Genomic DNA, 27,974 nt, shown 5'->3' with positions numbered 1-27,974 from the left:
GGTAGTGTACACAAGACCTGCACAAAACCAAGCCAAATGGGATCCCAGCACCAAGAAGGGCAAGTGTACAGGGGTTCCCACCTTTAACCAAGAACCTATTTGCAATTGTCACTCACTGGCCAAGGGAAAAAAATCAGGTTTCTACACTGGAGCGTCACTGGTAATATCTGGGTTTTAAATTGAGTTCCTTTCTATGGATAAATATCCAAGATCTCAGAGTGATAAAATCCATCAACACTCATTATTTTCTGTACTACTTATGTCTGTTGTTACTTGGGCAGGCTACTTAAACTCCAGCAAATGTCACCACTAACAGGACATGATAGCTTTGATCAGTTTCCTGAGTTTGCAACTTCAGGGCATCCAGAAGGAGAGAAGTGTCCAGTGACTATATTCAGTCCAGGAAATGGAGAAGGAAACACAGCTATACGTCCTCCAGACCCATCATCCTGGGAAGCCATTAGCAAGCTCCACAGATATAGTTGAGTTGATCCTTCATGGTTCTGATTTTTCTGTAGAAGTACTCATTCCTATAATGCAATATCACACACACACACACACACACACACATATTTCATCCTACATCACCACCCTCCCCTCTTACCCCTGCCCTCTGGGAATTAATTCAGAAATTCTATCTACAAGTAAATACCATTTCAAAGTTTTCTTTAGAACAAACTCAAACTATCACAGTGCATTTTCTATCTGTTTAAGTACAATTTTACTTGCACTTCAAAGAAAAACTTTTACCTACTCGTGCATCCTTCATTATTTTTAGAAAACTTTTTCAGAACTGTAAAATTTCAATATTCTTAAAGTGACTTTTATAGCTAACTCTATGGTCACAGTAGATTAAGTATAATTTTTTATATTCAACCCCTAGATAGGTGTTTTCCAAGTTTGCAAAAATAGCAAATATAAATGCTATGTCTGCATTGAAAAATTTAAACGCCTGTCTCCTTCCTCTGCACTGAAAGGATAGAACCTAGTGGGAATTTCAGCTGACAGTAGTGTCATCAATGGGTTTATACATGATCGTCTTCCATTTTTATTTTCAGTGTGTGCATTTAGTATTTGACAACCATGAGGGCAAACATTCAGGGTTATGTCCTTTGTGTGAAAATGTCTTTCGTTTATCAAATAGTAAGGGATAATGAAACAGTGACAGCCTTTGAATTAAAATAATTTCTTATAATAATTTGCACCCACTTTTGCATATTCTCTTGCTGTTAAACTTGTAATCACCTAATTCCCCTGCCAGTTTTAATCAAAATTATTAATTTAGGAGATTATTTAAAATTCACTGTGTTTAAGAAACTTAAAAGTTGCTATAGACACCTCCATTTGTTCTAGAATTGGTTACCCAGTGAGGTGTGTTGGAGTCACCACTCACTGAGAAATGTAGAGGGTGAGTGTAGGGATCTCACCTAGAAAATGCATACATATCAGAAGAGGAGGTTGCTTAGAATGGGCTCATCACTCTTGTGGAAAAATTCAGTTCCACTTACTTACTCAAACCCTTTGTCTATAGAGAATAGGAATTCTTAGGCAAAACTATTCAATACATTCATCTTCAACCCCCTTCCTTAGTAATATATATGTATATTATATACGGTGATTACACACACTCAATTGGAAATAAAGGCTTGAGCCATTTGAATTATTCTGTTTCATAAGTGAGGAATCTGAATGGAGGAAGGAGAAAGAAGTGGAAATAAAAGAATCTGTAACTTCATTTTGTTTTCCTTTTTATTACAATTCTTCACTATTTTTAAAAGATTTATTTTAATAATATATGTATGGTTTTTATGACTGTCAGTACATCACATGCATAAAGGTCCCACAGAGGCCAGAAGAGGGTATCAGGTCCCACAGAACTGGAGTTACAGGTGTCTTAACTGCCATGGGGGGGGGGCTAGTAACTGAATTTTGGTCCTTCACAAGAGGAACAGAGTCCATTGTTCTTTCCTTCCGTCCTTCCTGCCTTCCTGCCTTCCTTCCTTCCTTCCTGCCTTCCTTCATGCCTTCCTTACTTCCTTCCTTTCTTTCATTGATAGGGAATTTCACATTATGCACCCAAATTGCAGTCCCTCTGCTTCCATCCCTCACCTTGGTAGTATCCCCCCCCTGCAAAAAAAAAAAAAAAAAAAAAAAAAACAAAAAACCTTACAAAGACATAACAAAAACAAGATAAAGATAAAAAGAACTATAATGATAAATAAAAATACAAATAATAACATCAATTTTAACTATAAAACAACAAACAAGCACAAAACACCATTTTTCTCCTCCATCTTTGCCTCTCCATTCTCTATTGCTTCTTAATTGGTCTTCATAGCACTGGGAGCTGTTGAATCATATTGCAGACTCTTTTGTTCAAAAAGCTTTCCTTGCACATGTCCATTGTGTAAAGTGCTGTAGGTCAGGTTCAAGGCTTCTGTCCTCTGGCATGCTCATGTCAGCCCCCACAGAAATTCCCAGGACATCCCATTGTTATCCCAAGCTGTGTAGATCATGTGACCATGGCTCTGCATTCTAGGATGTCACAGATAGGGTAGATATTGGGGTGAGCCAGCTCAAAGCCATAGATGTGTACCTGGGTGGCTGCTGAGTGGGTCAGTCCCACATGCTGGGTCCATCCCCTTCAGGTGAGGGGCAGGGGCAGGGCCAGCTTTCCTCTGTTAGGGTAATCTGTCTGGGTCCATTATTCTAGGGCTGACCAGGAACTGGATCAGCTCTCTGGTGAGGAGAAATGGCTCTCCTGTGCCAGTAGGGGTCAGACCAGTTCAGTGAGTCCCTCGAGTTTCAACTCATAGTTCAACACATGGATCACATAGTCCCTGTGATAACAGGGACAATGGATATCAACACAGACCCCAGCTGCACCAGTTTCAGGGATCCAGATATTGCCATCAGCAGCAGCTTGGGCATCGATGTCACCATGGCCCTGGGTGGCAGTATAAACATCACATCAGCATGGGCCAGTAAAAATGTGGTTCCCAGACTCCAACAAGGTTCCAGGTGGAGATAGAAACCTTGACAGTCAAATGGCCCCTGATGGCATCAGGAGCTACAGACCTGAAAACACACCCTGACTGTGGTAGGACCGTGACATGGCTCCCTGCCATAGCTTAGCTCCAGATGTCAACATAGTTTTGGATGGCATTGCAGGCCAGGCCAATATGTATGGCCTGGCAGCAACATGATCCTTGGGCACCAACATGGCCTTAGGTTTTGGCCAGATCTTGGGCATCTATATTGCCTTTGGTGGAAACCTGAATCACAGACATTGATGTGGACCCTGGTTGCAGTGAAGTCATGGACCCAGGCATGGCCCTCAGCTTCAGATCAAGCCAGGAGATCTCTATGGCCCTGGTTCACTCAGGTTGGGATGGCTCCTGAGGAGGCATAGTCCTCAGGAACCAATGTGACCACATGTGACTGTACGAATCCTTGGCATCCTCATGGACTTTGGTGGTGACAGAAACCATGGACATCAACACAACCACAACTGAAGTCAGGGTCATCAACCCAGACATGTGCTTGGCAGTAGCCCAGGACCAGGCATCACTATGGCCCCAGATAGGAAGCAGGCCTTCCACAACAGCCAGGATCTCAGCGCCTTCACCTCTACAGACCGGCCTTTCTCCACAGAGCATGAACCTCCACTCTCTCTCTCTTTCTTCCATATCCCTTCAATTATTTGCTCACATTAATGGTGTCCACCTACCTGGGATGGCAAGGAAGGCTCTTAGCGTCAACCTTTCAGCCCAAGGAAAACTACCCTGGCCAGCATATGTGAGTTCATTACTGCTGTTAAAGAGGTATATTTTAAGTTTTTATGTTACCTTAGTGAAAGTGCCTGCATGTTTGTATGTGTTCCATGTGTGTGTGTGTACTATCCCTGGAGGACCAAAGGGGCCATTGGATTGCCGGAAAATGGAATTACAGGTAGTCACAAGCCACCTGATATTAATGCTGAGCACAGAATCTGTGTCCTCTGCTACAGAGAGCATCAAGTGTTCTCCAGCCCCCATTCCCATACCCTGATACAACCTTATTACTAAAACTGACTTCATTGTATGTGTGTGTTTGTGTGAATGCATGTGCACACGTGTTTATCCCTTAAGCTTCTGTTGGATATGTGGTTTTCAGCCCCTTCTGTGATCCCTTTCATTTTATTCTACATTCTAGTATATTACTGGCTCTTTAATCCCTTAGTAGTCAAGAAGCCTTCCTTACTAGTTGAGAAATAAATCAGCATGGATGATTTCTTATGGTATTCCTGCCCTATTCTGGAATTCTCACAGGACGACAGCTTTCTTTCTGTAAAGTCTCAGTGGGAGAGGAGACAGATGATGCCCTAAAATTGCCCTGTGTACTCCAGATCTATGGCTACATCTTACTGAACCCTTCCTTTCCTTGGCTTCCTCACTCGGTACTCTACTCTTTGTTTTGTTATCTCCCTACCTTCTCTTGATTTTTTAAAATAGAGTTTCTGCTTTTTTATTTTCTTAAGTAATTTGGATTATTCAAGGCTTTATTTGAATCTCCTTTTTTTTCTTAATTATATGAGTAGTTTAATTTTTATATGCATTTGATGCTATCTTGACATCTGAACATTGTTATTCAAACCAGTAATTTATTAAAGAAGAAACTTAAGAAACATTGCAAAGATAACTTTATCAAACTAGCATTCTTAGCTTCATTATATATTTGACTTTTTATACCTTTAAATTTGTTCTTTGACAGTTTTATTCATGTATATAGTGTGTTTTGTTATACTCATGTCTTCCCTCTATCATCTTCCCCCCCCACCCTTCCTGTCAATCACTCTTTCTCGTACAAGGGTCTTTCTTACTCTCATTGATTTGCGAAGCAATGGGCTTAACAAGGGCCATAAAACCATACAGCCTACTGGGGGGAGACAAGGCATTATTGCTCTTACCCAATTTTGAACACTAGGAGCTTTAATACCACTGGGCTGGCAAAATGTGGCCTTGATGCAATAGCATCATGACAGTTGTGTTTGTAACGTAATATTGTCTGGTTGGCTTTGAAGCTTACCCCACAGGAGGAACTCATGACTGGGTCTGTAAACTTACACAAAGTCTTGTGGTTGAGAAGGTTGCAGTCTGTATAGGAAAACTTAGTTCTGATTTCGTTTAAATTGGCATGGCTGACCCACTGCTAAGTATTTGTGTCTATATCCATATATAAGCACAGCTCTCATCCTTAGTCAAAGGAGCATCTCTTGGCATTGGAATGCAATATATATGGAGACTCACGCTTGCTAAAGCTGATGAGAATAAGTGATGGGTAAGTGCTCAGGAGACTTAGACCACTGCCTTAGACACTCATAGGTTGCTGTGGAAGAGGGAAGAATGTAGGAGCTACAAGACAAGGAGTATGATGCAGTAGTTGAATTACACCCACACAGGAGTTCTGGTTGCCTAACCGAACCTGTCAATCATCAATCATGGATCAGTGAAGGGCCACACAGCCCTACTCCTTGCTGCTTTACTATTGGCTAATTATGGATTCTTGGGGAAAGGAACTCATTGACTTCAGTTTTGTGCCCATGGGCAATTCTGCTGCCAGGCTCCAATGCCTAGTGGTGACATTTACTTTGAAAGGAAATATTTTAAGCATGCACATCTCAAAATTGGCCTAATATTCTTGAATAATATGTTGCCCAGTCATTCCATATTACTGTGGCAGTGAATCATAAATCTCTGACTCTTAGCTTTCAAAGTTGATTATTGAGAAAGCATAGAAAAAAAAAGGCCACAATTGTTAAAGTCACCATCCAATAGCCTCTGTACTGGACTTTTAGTCTATGTGGACTTTTGTTTGTCCAATCATCTATGCAATATTGGGTTTCTCATGTTCATAGTGGATAATTCATTAGTAGTTTACTTTTAGAGTTGCATATATATATATATGCATATATATATCAGTTTTTGAATTTTGAATTACTATATATTCCATAGTTCATATAAAACATATATGTATAATGTATATATACACTGGCAAGCACATTACTTATGGTAGAGCATAACTCTAATGTATTCCAAAAGTATCTTAGTGTTCTATTGCTATGAAGAGATGCCATCACCACTTGACCATGGCAACTTTTATAGAAGAAAGCATTACATGTGTGCTTGCTTATATTTTCAAAGGTTTAGTTCTCTGAAATTATCATCACAGCAGAGAATGTGACAGCATGCATGCATGGCACTGGAGAAGTAGCAGAGAGCTACATCCGGAGCTACAGGAGGGAGAGGGAGAGAGGAAGGGGGAGAGAGGGAGGGGGAGGGGAGGGGAGGGGGAGGAAGGGAACCTGATTCTGGCCTTGGATTTTGAAACCTCAGAGTCCACCTTTATTGTCATATTCCTCCAATAGCACCACATGTAGTCTAACAAGGCCACACCTAAGCTTTGTAATCTTTCTGTACAGTTTCACTCCCTGGTTACCAGGCTTTCAAATATATGATCCTATGGGGAACATAATCATTCAAAACCCAAAAACACTATATATATTTTTAAAGAAACATTATAAAAATCTGGGTGTGACAATACATACTACAACACTTGATGGAAGAAGGCAAGAGATCAATAGTTCACAGCTAGTCTCAGCTACACAAGACTGTGTCTTATGAGGAAAAAAGCATATAGAATAAATATAAATGTGCTGAAATATACTTTTTAATACTTCAATCAGAATTCTCATTCTCAAGTTCAGTTCTTAATAATACCTTCATAGGTAATTTTTGTTGCACGGGAGAGCAATCTGCATATCATATATCACCTATAATAGAGCACTTGACTATGTTAATGCAATGCCTAACTGTAAATGTCTATAAATACAAATGAGGTGTTTAAATGTGAAGATCCTGTGGATATATGGCAATTCCTATAATTGTAGCATCATTACACCTGCCTACACTGCACTGAATAGTTAAAGTTACAACTGTCCCTATTATTGGAAAAGTAATAACAATTATAACTGTACAATGAAGGATTAAAAAGCCCCATACTCAATTTGAAGGCAGATGAACTACAAATGCAATGAATACTGAACTCATAAAATCCATACAGCTAACACACATATGCTACATATAGACACTAAGGAGTAAGAGGGGAACTGTGGTGTTCACATGACTCTCCTTTCCAGACACTTCCATTTTTATTTTTGAGTAGCATTATGGTTAGTATTTAATCACCCATGAATCATCACCTCTGTGTGTGTGTGTGCGCAGATTCATGGAAGCCAGAGGTTGACATCAAGTGTCTCCCTCAATCCCTTTCTACCTATTTTTTAAGGCAGTCTTCATCACACCTGGTTCACTGTTGGCTTTTGTTGGCGAGCATGCTCTGGAGAGTCTTTTGTCTCTGCTTCTCCATGCTGGAATTATAAATATGAAGAGTCTGGCTGTATACATAGGTACTTGGGAATTGAACCCAGGTCCTGAAGTGTGCAAACATCTTACTCACTAAGCCATCTCCCCATCTCCCATTTCAACATTTTTAGTGGCATGCGTCGACTCACACTGAAGGGATAAAAGTGTAAATGAGGTAGATGCCTTTCAGTTTATTTGTATTGAGGTCAATGGCTTAAAAAACTGAGAATAACTCACCTTTAGTTTTACATAAAAATGTTCATCTTTTACATCTGTGCCAGGTAACTCACCATCATTTCGCAGAGTGAGTGGTGTAGGAGGACTGAGCACCCGAGCATTCGTCACAGCGTTTTTCACCAGACAAATATAGCTGCCAACATCTGATGTTTGCACTTTAGAAATGTAAAGGTTGCCTGTCTCTTGGGATATGAACCGCCGGCTGTCCTCCGCCACAAAGGAGGGGAACTCGTTAAAGACCCAGCTATAGATGATCTCTGAAAACACACAGAATTCAGTTGTTAAATAATACAGATCACTTAACTAACAGTCAAAGCTCAAACTACAGGGCTTTACAAAATGTTATTAACATCCAAGGCAACATGTATTTGATCTACAAATAATTTAGTATGTTATATTAGAGCATGATTCTCACTTATGGCTATGGGAAAAAGTCACATAATTCTCAGGGATTCTCTGCATTTACTCATTTTCCCTATAATTTTAAAGAGTATTAAACATGTGCTTGATATTAAGCATTGTGATAACATAAAAGTTGAAAATTGCAGAGAAAATTGATTTTTCTTCTACATCAGCTTAATGGATTGATGTATTTAATGGGTTATCAAAACTTATGAGAGTGTATAAAGAGATGGCAGCACCTCTTTATGGAAAACATGGGAGATATGTGCTTAATCCTTCTGATCCACATAGTCTTTCGATTTAGGAGATAACTGGAATTTATTTATTACTGGTTTGTTCATCAAATACTGATTGTGGATTACCTTAGACATCATTCCAAAGAGAAAAGGAAAATGTCACAATTTCTTGGAGCTATCCATCTAATGAGGAGAAAGCAAGATTATAATGATAATAGAGGATGAAGAATGACAGAGAAAAGGAGAAGAAAACTAAAGTATCTGCACAGAACTGAAGAGTGACCAGACTTCAACAGTACCTGGGAGTTGTATGTAAACAGTATCTCTGGCTCTGACGAATTAATGACTAGGAGAAAAGCAAACAGGAGGAATACAACCACAACCACAGGAAGCTGGTGTAAGCAGTTACAAAAGACATTCTGAGTGACAGTGAATATAGGCTATAATGGTCGTGAGGAGCCATAGGCTCTTGATTGTGTAGAGAGCATTCAAGAGTGCAGGAGCAGAGAGATACTCAGCAGGCAAAAGCACTTGCTGCTCTTCTAGTGACTTAAGTGGGTTCATAGTATACACATTGTGTGGCTCATAGCTGACAACTCAGGTTCCAGAAGATCTCACACTCTCCTCTGGTCTTTTCTGGGCACCTGCCTTCACAGGTACACAAACACACATACACACTTACTCGCACACCACACACGGACAGACATATAGCCTATGTATAAATAAACAAATTTAAAATAAAAATATGATAAAGAATTAATAAAAAGATCAGTCATGATAAACAGGAAAAGCCAAAGATTAAGCATTTGGATTTAATTAACTGAGCCGTGTAAGAGAGAATATACATCTATCTCTTCTAGACAGGACAAGGATACAAAACAAAGTTCTTTAGAGATGTTGACACAGTGAAATTGTTGCTTTAACCATCAACCCTCAAACTGATACAATATCAGTTATGCAATTTGAACTCAAAAAGGAAGGCCTTTAAATTTTGAAGACTGAGACATTGAACTCTCCATTGTCTTCAAATTCGCATATGCTGTACCTGGAAAAACAGATTCCACAGCCTCCTTTTTGCAGACTTACTTCTTTGACAAGTCAAGTTAATTAAGGCTTTAAAAGGCCCAACTTGTTATTATAATCTATCTTTGGAATTATGAAGATTCACTTTATATTGTATTTTTCTTTAATCCTTTTAATCATCCTCTGTTCTCTCTTTATCCTATCATGGATTATTAAAAGTCAATTCTCATCTCCTCTATTTACTTCAGAATGGGGAACCTGGCCTTGAGCCAACATTTTAGATGTTCAAGCAGATCTGAAAATATTAAAGGAGAAAAAGCTCCAACCAGATATCTCACACCACTAAGTGAAATAACCAGCATTAGACTCTATTTGCCAATGTGGCCCTATAGAAATCCCCTAAACAACCCAGATTATCACCAAGGCTGTTTGTTGTTCATAATCTGATGGCGAGGCCGTATTCCAGAAGACAACAACTACATAAGTCACTGAACACAGAGAAGACAAGCTGGTGCCTACCTAGAGCCCTTACACCAACTGGCTAGTGTTCATGACACTGGAGGGTACATATTCTGTACTAGAGAAGAAATGTATAAGTACTAATCCAGATACAAACCCATGGTATACAATAGTGTCTGCCTGCACAATATACTAGTGCAATAGTATCATAAAAGCTGTTGGAGTAACCAACCACAATGTTATTGGGAATAAAGTTCCCTCCATAAGATGGAACCCTTGCCAGACAGTGCTCTGGTGGCCAAGAACCTGAGACTACATAGGGCATGGTCTAGGAGAAAAGCCAAATACTATTGCTCTGCTAAGGAACATTGCAACAAATGGACTCCTAATGCATTCTGCTATACTTACAGATCATCTTGCTTAGACTTCATCAGAGAAGCTTCCTTCTATAGTAATTAGGAACAAATACTGAGATTCACTGATAGAAAATGTTCAGAGAGTGAGGCACCCTGGAACATTCAGTCCTAAATGGGATATCTCCTTCAATCGCTTTCCACAGGGCTCAGTGAACTGTGCAGAAGAGGAAGGGAAAGGCTGTAAGAGCCAGAGGGAATAAAGAAAACCAAGGGAGCATGGTCTTCCAGGCGGAAAAGGACTGGCACATTAATGAACACACAGAGAGTGTGTCAGTGTTCACAGAACCTATACAGACCAGATGGAATCCCAGTTTTTAAAGGGAAATGACACAGACACAAGCCCCCATCACTAACGCAGAACCCAATTATTAACACTCACAAAAGAAAACTTAGATATCTCTAGTTAAGTCTCATTGGCTATATGAAGCAACCCTAAGGTTAGCTCTGCTCCCTGTAGCAAATAATCAAAAAAGACAAACTCAGTAACTCAGTGGTATCTTTGGAGGATTTATTTTTACCTTATGGACCTTTTGCTTATGCATTATAGTTTTATTCTCTTTAATTTAAATTAGAAACAATCTTGTTTTACATATCAATCCTAGGTCCCTCTTCCTCCCATCCTCCCGTGCCCTTCATCGAACCCCCATCCCATCCCCTTCTGCTCCCCAGGGAGGGTGAGGCCTTCTATGGGGGGGTCATCAAAATCTGTCACATCATTTGGAACAGGACTTATGCCCACCCCTATGTGTCTAGGCTAAGAGAGTATCGCTCTATGTAGAATGGACTCCCATATATACCCAAATGTTACTGAGGTTTTCTCAATTATTTTGCTTGCCAATTGAAATTTAAGGGGCCAGAGAATGACCAAATAGAAGTTGTCACTTAGAGAATCACTATTTCTTATACTGATAGAAATTTGTTAAGCCAATAATTTGTAAAATATTTTGAGGCTCAGACACTGGTACACTTTTAACATCTCACTGTTTAATGGAAATGTGGGGTCTCAGAATTGCTGAATTATTTCTATAGTTAAGTTTTCTTTTTCTCATAGCCTAGCAGTTAATAGTGCCAAGAACAGAGAGTACTGCACAACAACACAGCTGATGCCCTGAAACTGGGTTAGATTTCCTGCCTGCACCCAAAATAGAAACACTGAGTGGAGTCAAACATCCTCTAAGATCTCTGTTTACATTCTCTCTCTGTGAGGGCTTTTTATTATCTCTTAACATTCACTTAAAACCTCTTCAAAATTTACTTTCACAATAAGGAAGAATACAATTACTTTAAGGAAGATGTTATAGTCTGGGGACTATAAAATAGTTCAGGGAGACTAGAAAACATAATTGTTTCTGTGCTTTAGTCTTTACTTTGTGTGCTACCTTAACTATTCCTGTGTCTTTAAAATAACCAAATATGTATTGATTTATTAAATAATAACATTTTGATATATATTATGTTTCATTTAAGAATATATTGAGACTAAATGTGAAGCAATGATTTCCCCATTTTCAAAGATGTTTTTTAAATAGAATATTAAATATTTCTCCCATTTATAAATTTGTCTTATAAACCCATGCTTTTGGTTTTCTCTTGGAGACTTTTTGTATTTTTATGTTGAATTCAAAGGTATTCTAGTTCATTAGGAGCTTAACCCATCCAGATCATGGATTGATGAATGTGTTTATATCAACTTCTGTTCTCTAGCTACCCTAAATACTTATCATTAATGATGACATACTCAAGTTTCTAGACTTAAAGTACATTTCCATAATATGAAAATACACAGACATGCACATCACACACATAGACATACACATAGACACAGACCCACACACAGACATAGACACACACACACACACACACACACACACCACCTCTTCAGGATAAAAACTCTGAACAAATTAGATCTAGAAGGAATATCTTAACATAATAAAGGTATTCATATAAAATGTCTAACATTAATGTTGTACTGAATGTAGGAAAGCCAAAAATTCTCTCTTCCTAAACTCTTAAAGAAGACAAGGATTTCAATCAACTCCTGCTGTTCCTGTGATATCCCACAGTCCTAGAACTCCATTCAGAGCTGTAAGCCATTCAATTTGTATGAGAAGCAAAATTCTGCCTGTGACTGTATAATATCACCTTATATTCAGAGACCTTCTCTCCAAATTTCACCTCAAAAAATATTAGAATAAATTAATTCAGCTTTGCAACATACCAATTATGAATTATTTGAAATACAATCTAAGAACTTAGTATCATTTAAAAGAGCCACAGAAATGAGATGTCTAGGAATAAGTGTATACTATGTAATAAAATATCTAGTCTATGACAATTATGACATTGATGAGAAAAAGTGATTGGAATGCCAAGAAATATAAATGTATCACACATGCATGGATTGGAAGTAAGTATATTGATAAAACATCAGTATTGCCCAAAGTTATGTAAAGTCAATATAAAGTAACAGTAGCATCCATCAAAGATCTAAAGTAGCATTCACAAAATTTACATGACTGCAAAACCCCACTGAATAACCAAAGCTATCTTGAATTAAAAGAACCTAATGATCTATTGCAGACCTGATTTTAAATTTCAAGACAAGTACATACTTAAAAAATAATGGTTTTGACATCAGCACATTTACTGATGAATGGGATTGAACGGAGAGCCTAGACATAAATGAACACATTTATATATAGCCCATCAATAACAAAGGTTCTAAAGATAGGCACCAAGAAAGAACAGCCTTCTCAGTAAATGGCGCTGGGAAAGTGGTGTATTCGTATAGAGGACAGTGCAAGTAGACCATCTGTTACCTGTAACCAAAAAATGAGCCGTGAATTAATTTGAAACCTTAGCTGAACCTAGGAAGCTGAACTGAAGCACTAGTTATATGATTTGGAAGTTGGAGTGGACATTTGTTTGTTTATTTTAAGATGATTCTGTAAAGAACAGGAAATAAAAGCAAAGATTGATACATGGAAATATATTAGACTTGAAAGTTGCTATGCAGAGAAGTATTCAATAAAGAGAACTTATGTATAGTTGACACAATAAATATTTGTAAGCTCTACATCTGAAAAGGAATTTGTTCTTACAATACACAAAGAACTAAAAACACAAAACAAAGAACAACAAAATGAGCTGTAGATCTGAGCAGATGTTTATGAAAAGAAGACATACAAACATCCAATCATTGCACACAAAAATGTTCAGACTCATCATCAGCAAAGAAGGAGCTAAGTGGGCTGCAGAGATGGAGCAGCAGTTAAGAGCGCTTGTAGGACTGATGTTAGATTCCCAGAACCGACACCATAGATCACACCCATCCTGACTCCCATTCCAACAGATCCCACCCCCTCTTCTTGCTTCTTTGGGTAATGCATGCACATGGGACTACAGAAGCTTTGGAGAAAGGAACATGAGGTATTACATACTTGGCAGCAACATCTCCCAATAGGGAAAACTAGAATGATGATGAGATCTTGCAAGCCTACCAGTTATATATTCAAAGAAATGAAATGATATGAAGGGATACCTGCACATTCAAAGCAGTGTAATATGATGCAGCAAAGACATGTAAATAATCTATGCATCCATCAAGTGATACATAGACAAAAACATAGTGTGAATACACAGTGGAATACCATTGAGCCACTGACTGAGACTGTCATCTGTGGTAGCATGGATGAGACTGAATTTCATGATGGTAAATAAAATAAAGCAGTCCCAGAAAGATGAGTACATCCTCATGTTACTCACATGTAGGGTCTGAAACAGGAGAAGCAGAAGTTGAAGATGGAATGCTAGTTACTGGAGGTTAGGAGAAGGACTGTGATGGGTGAGAGTTAATTAATGTTCACGATGCTGCAAAGAAGGAAGTAGAATTTCTCATGTGTGGTTGAACATCACACTTACTATAAATGCTTCTTTAATGTAGTACTAAAAAACTAGACTATCAGGTCAGTAGATAAAGCTCAGTGGTCATGAACCCTGGTTCTAACAACTTCTATTCTTAGCATCCATATGGTAGCTCACACCATTTGTATCTCTAGTCTGGGGAAATCTACTACCTGTTCTGTCTTCCACAGACAATAGGCAAGTAATGCGCAGGCATGCATGCAGAAAAATCACTCAAATACCTACTTTTCTTTTTAAAGCTAAAAAAGTGAAATTCTATGAAGGTGTTATAAATGAAATGACTTTTGCCTAATTTAACATATTTTAATCAAAGTGTTAAAACAACATTATGTGTATATATATATAATTATACATATACATCATATACATATATATGTGTACACATACACACACACACACACATACAATCACACATACATTTTACATTATGGATAGCTAGAACAAACTTACTTTAAGAAGCTCATATCTATCTTTAACAATACCGTATCTTGGATACACATCCCCATTTACTATAACACATAAGGATTTTCTTTTCTTTTGTGAGTTTATGATTGTTATTAAGTTTAATAATAATCCAGTGACTCTAGAGAAGAAACCAATTTGGGAGTTATTTTTTAAAACTTTGTTATTTTGCCACTAACTTATTCCATTTTTCATATCTTCTCTTAATTAAATCATAACAAGGAGAGATTGTGATAATGAGCAATGGAATTAAAACTAAAATTAGTAGGGAAGTTAAATTTTCATCTCTTAAATGTTGTGGTGGGGAAAATTCTGATAGGCTCTGTCTGTCTTGTAACTGAAGAGGCAGGCATATAGTTTCACACATTGCAAACCTTCAACACTGTTCTGCAATTTATTCAGTGCCAAAGTTTTTGTTCTTCTCTTTGCTCTTCTGACAAATAAAATCATTACGTAAATGATGATCTCCACGTCCATGGGGTGTGAAACAAGCATTTCCATGGGAGTGAGGATGCTCATTCCTCAGGGTCATATTGTATGTATTGAAAAATAAAAGTGTAAAAATGGGGAATGAGACCATGCACTGGGCTCTAAGGTCCTTGAAAAAAAATCTCAAAGATGGATCAATCATGTGTGGTTAATTTCAGAATTCTCTAATATAGTTGCAATTCTGGAAATAACTATTCTTCTTTCTCATAATGTGTATACACAGAGAAACGATGGGTCAAGGATTTAGAAAGGCCATCATGCAAACAGCATCAGTGAATTAACTGGCTCAGTTAATAATGGCACTCTCCCCCAGGAACCCAGCTTCTCTATCCCTGCCAACCACTGAAGGGGAGATTCAATAGCTAACAATTTCTTATTTTTATGCTTTCTTCAACTTTATTCTCTATGTTAAGTTTCAGGTAATTATGTGTGTTAGCAAAACGCTCTGGCTGTCCCTGGGTCTGGCTACTCCTATGGCATGAGATTTAATGGTATTTGTCAAATAACTAGAATTTGGTTTATTACAAAGTATAACTTACCTTTCAGTTTTTAATGATTACATTTTGTATTTTCAATTTGACATACTTTAGTATTTTGCATTAACTTTTTATGCAGCTGAAGTAATACTATAAGCACTTTAATATTTGCTAATTATAACATTTATTTTAATTCCATTGCCAATTATGACAACCTCTCCTTTTGATGATTTAATTAAGGGATGATATTTGAATATGATAATAGAATAAGTTAGTGGCAAAATGTAAATTAAAAAAATATCTAGGATTGTTTTCTTGCATGGAGTTGATGCAACCACATTGGGTTGTTAATTTATTAATGTCACAAAAGAAACAATAGAGAATTTTCCAATATCCCTTGCAACTGAGCATAAGCAAAAACACAAACTAATAAGAAACACCATTTTAAATGCTATTTTAAACTATGTATAAGTCTGTAAATCTTATGTGTATAATATATGGGTGCATATGAATTGCAGAAGAAGTCAAGAAGGGGATATATATGATCTTCTGGAATTTAGTTAAAGGTAGTCCTGATCTGTGCAATATGGGTCCTGGAAACAGCACTCTAGTTCTTTGCAAGAGCAGTAAGTGCTCTTAACCACCCAGCTAGCCCTTGACCCCAAGATGCCCATATTTAACTTATTGACAAGTATTATTGCTATAACATAGAATGTCACTGTTTGTCATGTCAAGTGCTATTGGAAAAAATAAAACTTATCTTCCTTTTGCAACACTGTATTTTCACAAGTTCACTGTCTGTTCTGTAGCTGAACAGTAAATACTTACCAAATATGTGACTAGTTATGACAAAACATATTTATACAGGTATGTAGAACTTGTTAAAATTTTAAGCACAAATATGGGTTGGTTTACATACTTTAATTTGCACTGAAAGTTCTTGATTTGTTCTACTGAGTCAGTTAAATTGATCCTTAGAGGTTGTAAAATTGAAGATATTTGGGATTATTTATATATTTTTAATTTTTTATACATAGTTATTATTTGTTTTCATTTTACATATCGATCCCAGTTCCCTCCCATGCCCCCCCAAACCTCCCTCCCATTCCATTTCCCCCCATTCCATAGAGATGGTGATGAGTTACTGGTGATAACTCTCAAAACCTGTCAAGTCAAGTAGAGTCTATGCCTTCTTTCTGCCTCTAGGCTAAGGAAGTGTTATTTATAATTTTATGTGTGGTCTGTTTCAGTGCCTTTGCTTGGAAATGTTTAATTGGTACTTTGTTGAGATTTTGATTTGACAGTTTGAACTGTTAAATGGAGCATATATAAAGACCATTTTGGGGGCTAGATTCATTGTGAGTTTTGTAGTAAAGACCATCATAAGTCAAGTATAGTGATAGTAGTGATAGGAGTGAGGAGCTTCCTTTCCAACAGAAGTCTTGCTTACTATGAATAAAGACATGAATTTGATTCCCAGAATTGATGTGGCATAGTTTGCAACCCCAGTTCTGGGGAGGGACAGGCAAATGCATTCCTGGGGCTCCTTGTTTAGCCAGCCTGGTCTACTTGATGGGTCCAGTCCAGGACAGTGAGTGATTCTGCCTCACAATAAAAATGTGGAAGATTCCTGAGTAAGGAAGACAAAATATCCCCTCTGGAAATTATATGCAGGCTTATGAATGTGTATCTGTGCCCACAGGAACATGCACTCATACATGCAAGTTACACAAAGTGGTAGCACTTTATTACACACAAAACACTACTTAGGGTATTATGGAAAATAATTGGGGCTGGGAAAAGAATGTAAGAGAGTGTAATATGAGTCTCACATTACACATTATCCAGTTAATTCTTCCTTCTTCTCCATACAACATACATATGTGACAGTGTCATGGTGAGGAAGACTTTTGGTTTTAAAATCATACCATCAGAACTTCAGAAATCTCTTTATCTTCTGATCCATGATTTTGAGCAGGATAGGAGACTTTACTAAAGCTCTAGTCTTGTTATCTATAACCTGAACTGACAATAGACAGAGTAGATTAAATGAGATAATACAGAAAAGGTTAATACTTCTGAAATGGGCCAATTCATTTTAATTACCACTTAAATCATTTTCAACATCGAAAATCGTGGGACAAGCAGTGTTAGAAGACAAAGTCGAGTTTGCCTAGATCACACAAAAGTTACCCATTATCATTAGGCCATATTGTTTCAAATATTGTTTTTTGAGTTTTGTTTTCAGTTTTTATAAAAAAGAGATGATGACATTGTTTGACATATTAATGTCCAAGAGAATTGGACCACTTATATGAGTGTCCAAAATGAAGGAACTGTTCTACAAAGGCAGTATTGCCTCACAATAAATGTCTTAGTCCATTGTAACAATAGAAATTTATCTTGTGCCTTGTACAATGGAATTTAACCTCTGAAATGTGTCAAAAGTTTCTTCACATTAAATACAGTCATCATCAAATAGTGTAAGAGAAATAAAAACAATAGAGGTGTCCTATTAATCGCTAATCCCAAGAGAATCAAGAACTTCTAAAAGATGTTGTAAAAGATGCAAGAGAGAAGTTGTCATCTGCTTTAAAAATAAAATTATCCTAATACGAAGCAAACTCCATTGTCACTTTGCATTTAGTTACCTTGGCTGAGCAAAACAAAGCACCAATTCTCTTTAGGATTTTAAGACATGTATTTTTATTATGCTTATTACCTAAAATCAAAAGAAGTAGAAGTCTACTTTAAAATTATAATGTCAGCAAGACAAAATACAATTTTATATGCACATAATTAAAAGCAATGTTAGCCAAATGGAAGATAAGAAAGGAATGTTTATAACAGAAGCAGTGGCAAGTTGGCATTATACTGATCCACAAGTTGAAAAGTTCTGAGCTAGTGAATTTCGGGCTCAGGGTTTCATGTGACTACACCAATTAGGTGAAAGCAGCTATTTTTATTTTTTCTGCAGAATGTTTCACACCATAGATACACCTTGCATCCCAGAAGCCTTGTGTCTAGATGTAAAGGTCACTGGTTACTTTTAAAAAGCACAACCCATATTTCTAGCTTACCTAAGAGGTTTTGAAATTATTTATTGTAAACTCTAAACGATGTCAGGTCTGGGTCAAGCATTTATTCCACAGTGCGCAATAGTTAGCAGCACAGGTTCAATTTAGGCTATGAACTTCACATTAAAATGTATCTACTCAACATTTCCCACTATGCACCAGTAAACTTTACATATTCCAATCCTGTATCAGTAGGATAAAATCACTGTTCTATAATATTGTTAGGAATTCTGACTAGATATGCTTATAAAACTGTGAAGATTTTACTTTAAAATAGATATGTGTGAAGAACTACAGACAGTTGTGAGGTGCATCCACTGGGCACTACCAAAATGATGGAGAAGTTTATTTTCTCATAGATCAGAACACCGGAGGGCATAATGGCAACAAAGTCAGTGAATATTTATGTTCCCACATCAGACTCTCAGACTCAGAGTTAGAGAAATGGTTCTGGGGATGTGATTTATTGAAGTCATGCTCCCAGAGGATGGGTGCTGGTAAGAAAGCAGCACAGCAAAGCAGGGATGTGCTGTCTGATACAGACTGACTTACAACTCTTCCCCTTTATACTTTCAGATGCACATTCCACTGCCGAGCAGGCAAGTGACAGACTGGAAACAACAGAAATCAGCCATTGTATCATCTGGCCCCTGTCACTTGGGTATTGTTTCCTGGGTGAGGATGTTGGAGTGGAGTATGATAGAAAACATAATCCATTATGTATGAAAATGTCTAAGTAAGGGGCAGAAGCCAAAACTCATAGCAGCTGATGCATGGGTGCCCTGGTTATGTGAGGTCTATCCAATAGCCGTTGATTGGATCTGAGACACTTAAAACTCACTATGTTTCTGGTAGTACACTCTATGCACATGATTCATTTACCCTTTAGCCAATATTAAAGATGAAGAAACTATGCCATAGAGATTAGTAAATTATTAATAATTATTAAGAAATGAAAAATTTTGCATTTGATAGATTGAGTTATATTGGCACAGGTTTGAACTTTGCTACTGAAAGGTGCAGTGATGGAAATTGTAACTGATCAGAAGAGTGTCTACATCCTATTGTCAAAAAGAAAATCAAATTGCAGATGTCTCTGCTGATGTTGTGCTGCCATGAATGCAGAGGCACACCGTGTAAGCCATGTTTTCCAGATGTGGGAGAGCAGCAGCATGCCTGGAATGTTGATGTCAGCATGAACAAAAGAGACTTGCAAACAATTAACAACCCAAGTCCCATAAAGTAAAGAACAATGTTAAGAGTTTTGGGTGCACGAGATCCTACCAGATGGAGAGTTTCAAGAATTCATCTTAGGTAAAATTCAATACCAGGAAAATAAAGTCCATGTCTAGCAAAATAAAATTTTCTCATTTTCTTGTATGCATTTAATAAAACATTATCTTCATTCAAAGGATATTTCTCATCATTTATAACTAAAGAGAACTTTAACTTTACTATGTGTACTGAGAACAAAAGTAAGTTCACCAAGCATACTATCGAAAACATTCAACAATTTTATTTACAGTGAAATTTTAAAGTATTTATTTAAAAGTAGTTTACTGTTAATTTTATACTATGCAAATTTTATCTTATAAATGTAAATATTTGCCATCATATTTATATTAACAGAAACAAATATGAGCTTTACGATAGATCTCCCTTCAGGGTAGAGACAAAGAACAAACCCACTAAGAATTATGATTTGCCTAAATTTTAGATTGTAAATGTGAAACTCAGACTTTACAGGGCAGTTTGCATTTACCTTATACGTGCAGCATGCAATTACAAGAAAGATAAATTGAAATAACAAGATTGTCTCTCAACTTCTAACACTCAATGTCATTTTTTTCTGTTTATGCTTTCACAGCTTAAATAGCAGCCATTAATCCTGCATGCAACTCTTTAATGCTTTAATCAGAAGGAGTTTATTTGTCATGGTACCACATGCCACACAGGAGTAGTAGGTGCTGTCTCTTCATCAAGAAAATGTGAAATGGTTTATTTTCTGCTCCAAGAGTTTGTCCCTATGGCTCACCTGCTCCAGAAAAAGAAATCTAATCATAAACACATATTAATCTAGGCTGATGTGCAATCACTATAATACATCTTCAAATTACTATTCACTCAAATTCACATACCGTGACAATTTGGCCTAGTCATTTTATGAGTCCTTTGGAGAAATAGAAAGATAATGAAGTTACAGAAATAACATGTTCAAGACTTTTGAAAGATTTTTGAAAGACATGTTCAAGATTTTTTGAAAGTTCTGAAGGAGAATTCTCTGTTAAAAATGTAAATTGTTTTGAATTTTTAGCTATGCTTAAGTCATAGTCAGTTTTGTGAAACTAGCATCAACATGGCTCCGTCTATTATTAAATAGCACAGGGTTCTTAGTAATTAAGAAGCTCATTATAAAGGAAGACGTGGGAGGTGGGAGGATCTGGAAGGAGATAGGGAGGGAAAATCGTGATCAGAATATATTGTATGGAAAAAAATGATCTTCAGTTTTAAAAAGTAAATAAATGAAGGCAATGTGCCTTGGAAATATAGATATATTTAAAGTACCTAAGTGGCCCCTGGATTGATTGTAATAAGCATGTTGTCAAATACATATGTTATTTCATATGTGTACTAGAGAAACAATAGGTCTGAGTGGATTAAACCATGACACTGAGGCAACTCTTTCTCATTTTTTCTCTTTTATTTTTTATTCTTGATCAGACGTTTGGGTAAATATCATTACTTCCACTTGTTTTATTTATTTATTTGTTTGTTTATTTATTCATTTTTTTAGGTTTTAAAAATTGAAGTGTGTATGGATTTAAATGTGTGTATATGTGTGCACATGTGCTTTTGTGTATGTATGTGCATGTGTGTGTGTGCGCATGCATGTGTGTGAATGTGTTTGTGTGTGTATGTGTCTGTGCATGTGTATATGCGTGTGTGTGTGTGTATGATTGTGAGTATGTGCATATGTGTGTGTGTTCCCTGAATATGTATACAGGTGTTAGAGTTACAGGCAGATGTGAGTTACCACTGCTACTGGGTAGTAGGAAATGTACTTGTATCTTTTGCCAGAGCAGCAAGTGTTATTTGTCATCTCTTCAGCCCTGACCTCAGTTTTTTACACAGGTGCTTTGCTCAGGGAGCTCCCACACAGTTTAATCTTTAACAGGTCTCCTTCTCCAGAACGTTTACTCTTCAAGTCAAAACACGCTCAGAATCTTTACGTGCTGTTGATTGCCCAGATGTGTTCTGTGTGCTCTTAGCAGAATGGTCTCTGCAGTTATTTTACTTTTAGATCACGATTTCTAGTTTATTTTTCTCAATAATTCTAGAGATTGTCTCAGTGATCTATGTGGACAATTGCTAGGTTACTAAGAACTATAATAAATAACATAAAATATGTAATTTTTGTGATTCAGGAGCAAACACTACAGTTTTACAAATAGGGAAACGTGTCTTTAGTGATTATTTGAACTTTTAAGAAGAGACACGAGTTACAGATTGTGGATAGATATACTAAAGGACCATAGAGTTTAAAGTTTGAGGAAAATATAGTTTAAGAATGAAGAGGATGTATTCTGTCACAGAGCAGGTAGAGCAAGAAGACAGATTTTTTTTTTTTATTTAACCCAAGAGTGTATCCTCTAATTGTAGGAAAGAAAAGCTTAAATCGTTGGAGCTATTTGCCCAAATGGCCACATTAAGTGAAAAAAGAAAGTGACTTTTGAGTACTCAGCTTTCCATTCCTGATCCAAGCCACATGGAATTCCCACTCATTGAATACATAAGAAACAAAGGGACAAAACAAAACATGGTTTCATACCGATGCCACCACATGTTTCAATCTTGGTGTCATCACCTGGCATTAGTGGGGTCTTTAGCTAATTGTCTGGCCTTCCCAGTTTCTTCATCTGTGAAATTGTCACAGTGACTATTATTTGGGAATTTTACAAATTGGTAACCATGAATTCAGGAATGCAGCAAGTACATTTTAGATTTAAAAAATAAATAAAGGACATGTTTGCTAGAAGACTAGGCAGGCCTCCAGCTCATGGACCTTTCCTCTCTCTAGATTTCCTCCAGCAAATAATTTCTGTACATAAAGCCACAGACAATATCTCCCAGGAGAACAGTTTAGGTCTAGCACATATCAGATACATCCACCTATCTCCCCTTACCACACCTCCCCCTGGAAACCACAGGTGGCCTCCCAGAAAAACAGGTAGGTCATCCACCCTACTTCTACTACTCGCTCCCCTGATCCCAGCCCCAAACTCAAAGGATACTCTGTACTGAGCCAGAAACCATAATGACCACTAGAATTCCAGCCTCTAACACCATCAAAGACACCCTGCTGGATCAGAGGCAAACAGTCTGCCCCCAACTTTGGTGGAGACACTTTGCTCTAGTAGAGAATACCCCAGCCACCACAAGAAGTCCAGCCCTTAACTTGGGTTGAGATTATCTGCTCAACCACAGGCCACACAACTCAAAAGACCAGAGAAGAAACAGAAACAAAGGAATACAATAGTCATTCACCAAAGATGAACCCAGAATTTGTTATCTAGACAAATAATAAGCACAAGTTCAGATGTCTAGACACCAGTGTTAAAATACAATCAAGAGCAGCCAGGGCAAAGTGTCAACACCAGAGCCCAATTATCCTACTACAGCAAAGCCTTGAATATTACAACACAATTGAAGCACAAGAAAAAGCACTTCAAACCAACTTCATGCAGACAATAGAGGTCCTCCAAGAAGGGAATAAATTCCTCAAAGAAAGACAGGGAAATATAAAGAAAGGCAAGAATGAAACAAACAGTTGAAGAAAATAAAAGTATTCAAGAGCTGAAAATGAAAATAAAAACAGTAAAGAAAAGACAGACGGAAGGAATTCTGGAAATGGAAAATCTAAGGAAGTGAACAGGAATTAGAGGTATAATTATTACCAACAGAATATAAGAGAATATCTTGGGTGTTGAAGAAACTATAGAAGATACATCAGGGAAGGAAAAGCTTAAATCTACATAATTTCCTGACAAAAAACATCTTAGAAATCCGGTACACTATGAAAAGATCAAACTTAAGAATAATAGAAATCAAAGGAGAAGAATCTCAGCTCAAAGTCTAAAAACATTTCCAACAACAGCAACAACAACAAAAAAATAGAAGAAAAATTTCCTAACCTAAAGATAAACATGCCTGTAAAGATACAAGAAGCTTATAGAACACCAAATAGACTGGACTAGAAAAGAAAATCCCCTCACCACATCATCATCATCATCATCATAATATTAAAAGCAGCAAGGGGGAAAGGCAAAGTAACATAAAGTAAGATGTATTAGAATTACACCTTACTTCTCAATGGGGGCTCTAAAAGCCACAAGGTTTGGACAGATGTCTTACAAACTCCAAGAGACCACAGATGTCCCCAGAAAAATTTTCAATCACCATAGATGAAGAAAACAATATATTCCATGATAAAGTCAAATTTAAACAATGTCCATTTGCAAATCCATCATGATGGAATATAAAATGTACTAGAAAAAAAAGCCATCCAGCCAAAACAGGTTAACTATACACATAAAACACAGGAAATAAATGACCTCACACTAGCAAATCAAAAGAAGGGAAGCATTCATAATACACACACACACACACACACACACACACACACAGACACACACCGCAACCCATCCACTAAGCACCACCAACACCACCAACAACAAATTAACAGGAATTAACAGTCATGTGTCACTGATATATCGCAATATCAATTGACTCAATTTTTCAATGAAAAAACACAGAATAACAGAATGCAAGATCACGATCCATCATTCTGATACATACAAGAAACACACCTCAACATCAAAGATAGATATTACCTCAGAGTAAAGGATGGAAAGAGGTTTTCCAATCAAATGAACCTGAGAAACAAGCTGGTGTCAACATTTTAATATCTAACAAAGTAGAATTCAAACCAAAATTAATCAAAGGAGACAGGGAAGGACACTTCCAATTGACCTTTCAATTCTTAACATCTATGCCCAGAACACAGGGCACCCATAATTGTAAAGGAAACATAAAGCTTAAATTATTTGATTATCACACATCGATAACAGGAGATTTTAATACCCTATTCTCCCCAGTGCACGCATCATCCAGACAAAACTATACAGAAATATTGGAGGTAACAAATGTTATGAACCAGAGACCTGACAGATATTTACAGAGCATTTAAACGAAACACAAAACAGTATACCTTCTCATTAATACCTCAGAGAACTTTCTCCCAAATTGAAAACATACTCAGTCACAAAGCAAGTCTCAAAAGATATAAGAAAATTGGCATAACCCTCCACATCCAATCAGATAACCAGGCATTAAAATCAGAGTTCAACATCAAAAGAAACAACAGATTCAGTAGCCCTCCTTTTACAAACAACAAGTAGACTGAGAAAGAAATCAGGGAAACAATACCCTTCACAAGAGGCATAAACAATATAAAATATGTTGGTGTAACCATAATAGAACAGACCACAAAAAATGATCCCATGCCACATAATAATCAAAACACCAAACATACATAGTAAAGGAAGAAGAATATTAAGAGCATCAAAGGAAAAAGGCCAAGTTACATATAAAGGCAAACCTATCAGAATTATATTTGACTTCTCCATGGAAACTTAGAAGGCCAGAAGGTCCTGGATAGATAGTCTACCAACACTATGTGACCATGGATGCCAACCCAGACTACTATATTCAGCAAAGCTTTCAATCACTATAGATAAACCAAGATATTCCATGACAAAATCAGATTTAAACAATACTTATCAATTAACCCCACCCCCCAGAAAGTTCTGCAAGGAAAATTCCAACCCAAGGAAGTCAACTACACCTACAGAAACATAGGCAATGACAATCCCACTTAACCAACAGCCAAAAGTAAAATGGGGGGGGGGTAGGGGATCCACACATAATACCACCACCACCACCAATTCCAACACAAAGAAGAAATAACAACCAATAGTCATTAATATACCTCAACATTAATGTTTTAACTAGACCACTAAAAGTCAGGCTAACAGAATGGGTATGAAGATGGTAGTCGTCCTTCTGCTGCATACAAGAAACATACTTCAACTTCAAAGACAGACATTATCTCAGAGTTAAGGGGTGGGAAAAGATTTTCCAATAAAATGGACCCAATAAACAAGAGAGTGTAGCAATCCTAATATCTAACAAATTAGACTTTAAACTAAAATCAATCAAAAGAAGGTCATTTCTTATTCATCACAGGAGAAACACAAAGTCTCAGTTCTGAAAATCCATGCCCAAAACACAAAGGCAACCACACTCGTAAGAGAAACATTACTAAAACTCAAATCACACTTAAAACTTCACACACTTATAATTGGAGATTTTAACACCCCACTTTCAAAACTAGACAGGTACCAGACAGACATTTAACAAAGAAACAAAGGAACTAACAAAAGTTATGACCCAATTGGGTTTAACAGATACTTATTAAATATTCCATCCAAAAACAACGACAACAAGAATACATTCTTCTCAGTGCCACATGGACACTTCTCTAAAACTGACCACATATTCAGCAATATAGCAAACCTCAACTGGTTCAAAGAAAAAGAAAAAAAGAAGAAAAAAAAGGACTAACCCATTGTATCCTATCAGACCACCATGCATTAAAATTAGAATACAACAACAGCACAAATTGCAGCAACCCTACAAACTAATGGAAATTGAACAAGGAATTGCACCATTCCTTGCTCAAGGAAGTAATGAAGAAAGAATTTAAAGATTTCCTAGAATTCAACAAGAAAGAAGTTACAACATACCCAAACTTATATGACACTTTGAAAGCAGTACTAAGAGGAAAATTCATAGCACTACGTGCCCACATGAAGAAACTGGAGATTAGTCACATTAGAAAATTAAGAGTACAATGGAAGCTCTCCAACAAAAAGAAGGAAAACCACCTTGGAGGAGTAGATGCCAGGGAATAATCAATTTGAGTGCTGAAATCAATAAAGTAGAAACAAGGAAAACAATACAAAGAATCAATTTAGCAATGAGTTAGTTCTTTGAGAAAATCAACAAGATAGACAAACCTTTATCCAAAGTAACAAAAGGCAGAGAGAGAACATCTAGATTAACAAAATCAGAAATGAAAAGGCAGACATAACAATGGATACTGAGGAAATCCAGAGAATCTTCAGATCATACTTTGAAAACCTATAATCTACAAATTCAAAATTTAATGGAAATGGACAATTTTCTATATAGAATTAAATGAAGAACAGATAAGCAATTTAAATAGACTTATAACCCCTAATGAAATAGAAGCAGTCATTATATGTCTCTCAACCAAAAAAAAAAAAAAAAAAAAAAAAAAGGACAGGGCCAAATAGATTCAGTGCAGAAATTCAGAAATTCAACGAACAGTTAATACCAATACTCCTCAAAGTGTTCCACACAATAGAAGCAGAAGGGTCATTGCCAGATTCTTTATTTTTTGTTTTTTATTTTTTGAGTCTATAATTACATTATTACCCTAGCTACACAAAGACACAACTAAATAAGAGAACAACAGTCCCTCATGAATATTGATGCAAAAATACTCTATCAAATACTGGCAAAGAAAATTCGAGAACATAGTGGAGAAAATTTCCACTATGACCAAATAGGCTTCATCCCAGGGATGCAGGGATAATTCAGCATAAGAAAATCTATCAATGTAATCCACCATATAAATAAACTAAAAAGAAAAACCACATGATCATTTCACTATTGCTGAAAAAGCATTAGACAAAATACAACACTCTTCATGATTAAGGTTTTGGAAAGATCATGGATAACAGGAACATATCTAACATAATAAAAGAAATATATACAGCAAACCAACAGCCAACATCAAATAAATGGAGAGAAACTCAATGCAATTCCTCCAAAATCAGGAATGAGACAAGAGGGTACACTGTCTCCATATCTCTTCAATATTGTACTTGAATTTCTAGCTAGAACAATAAGAAAACAAAAGGATCAAGGGTACAAATTGAAAGGAAGAAGTTAAACTTTCAATATTTGCAGTTGATATGATAGTTTATATAATTAATCAAAAAAACTCTTCCAGGGAATTCCTCTAACTGATAAACACCTTCAGCAAAGGGGCAGAATACAATATTAACCTAAAACAATCAATAGTCCTACTAAATACAGACAATAAAGAGGCTGAGAAAGAAAGAAGAGAGACATCATCCTTCACAATAGCCACAAACAACATAAAATGATTTGTTGTAATGCTTACCAAACAAGTGAAAGACCTATATAATAAGAACTTTGA

The 27,974-nt window shown here is 36.8% G+C and overlaps 1 protein-coding gene across 1 annotated transcript in view; it reads right to left on the bottom strand.

Moving 5' to 3' along the window:
- The window catches only part of Cntn5 (contactin 5), a 635,441-nt gene that overhangs the window by 312,115 nt on the left and 295,352 nt on the right, over positions 1 to 27,974 (bottom strand). Inside the window, exon 6 of the mRNA XM_051199086.1 lies at positions 7,694 to 7,897. Coding sequence (XP_051055043.1) covers positions 7,694 to 7,897 — 204 coding nt within the window. The remainder of the gene's footprint in view (positions 1 to 7,693; positions 7,898 to 27,974) is intronic.

Source organism: Phodopus roborovskii, unplaced genomic scaffold, assembly GCF_943737965.1.
Source record: "Phodopus roborovskii unplaced genomic scaffold, PHOROB, whole genome shotgun sequence".
Taxonomy (NCBI): domain Eukaryota; kingdom Metazoa; phylum Chordata; class Mammalia; order Rodentia; family Cricetidae; genus Phodopus; species Phodopus roborovskii.
The sequence above is the reverse complement of the archived record's forward strand: the minus strand, read 5'-3'. Positions and strand labels throughout refer to the sequence as shown.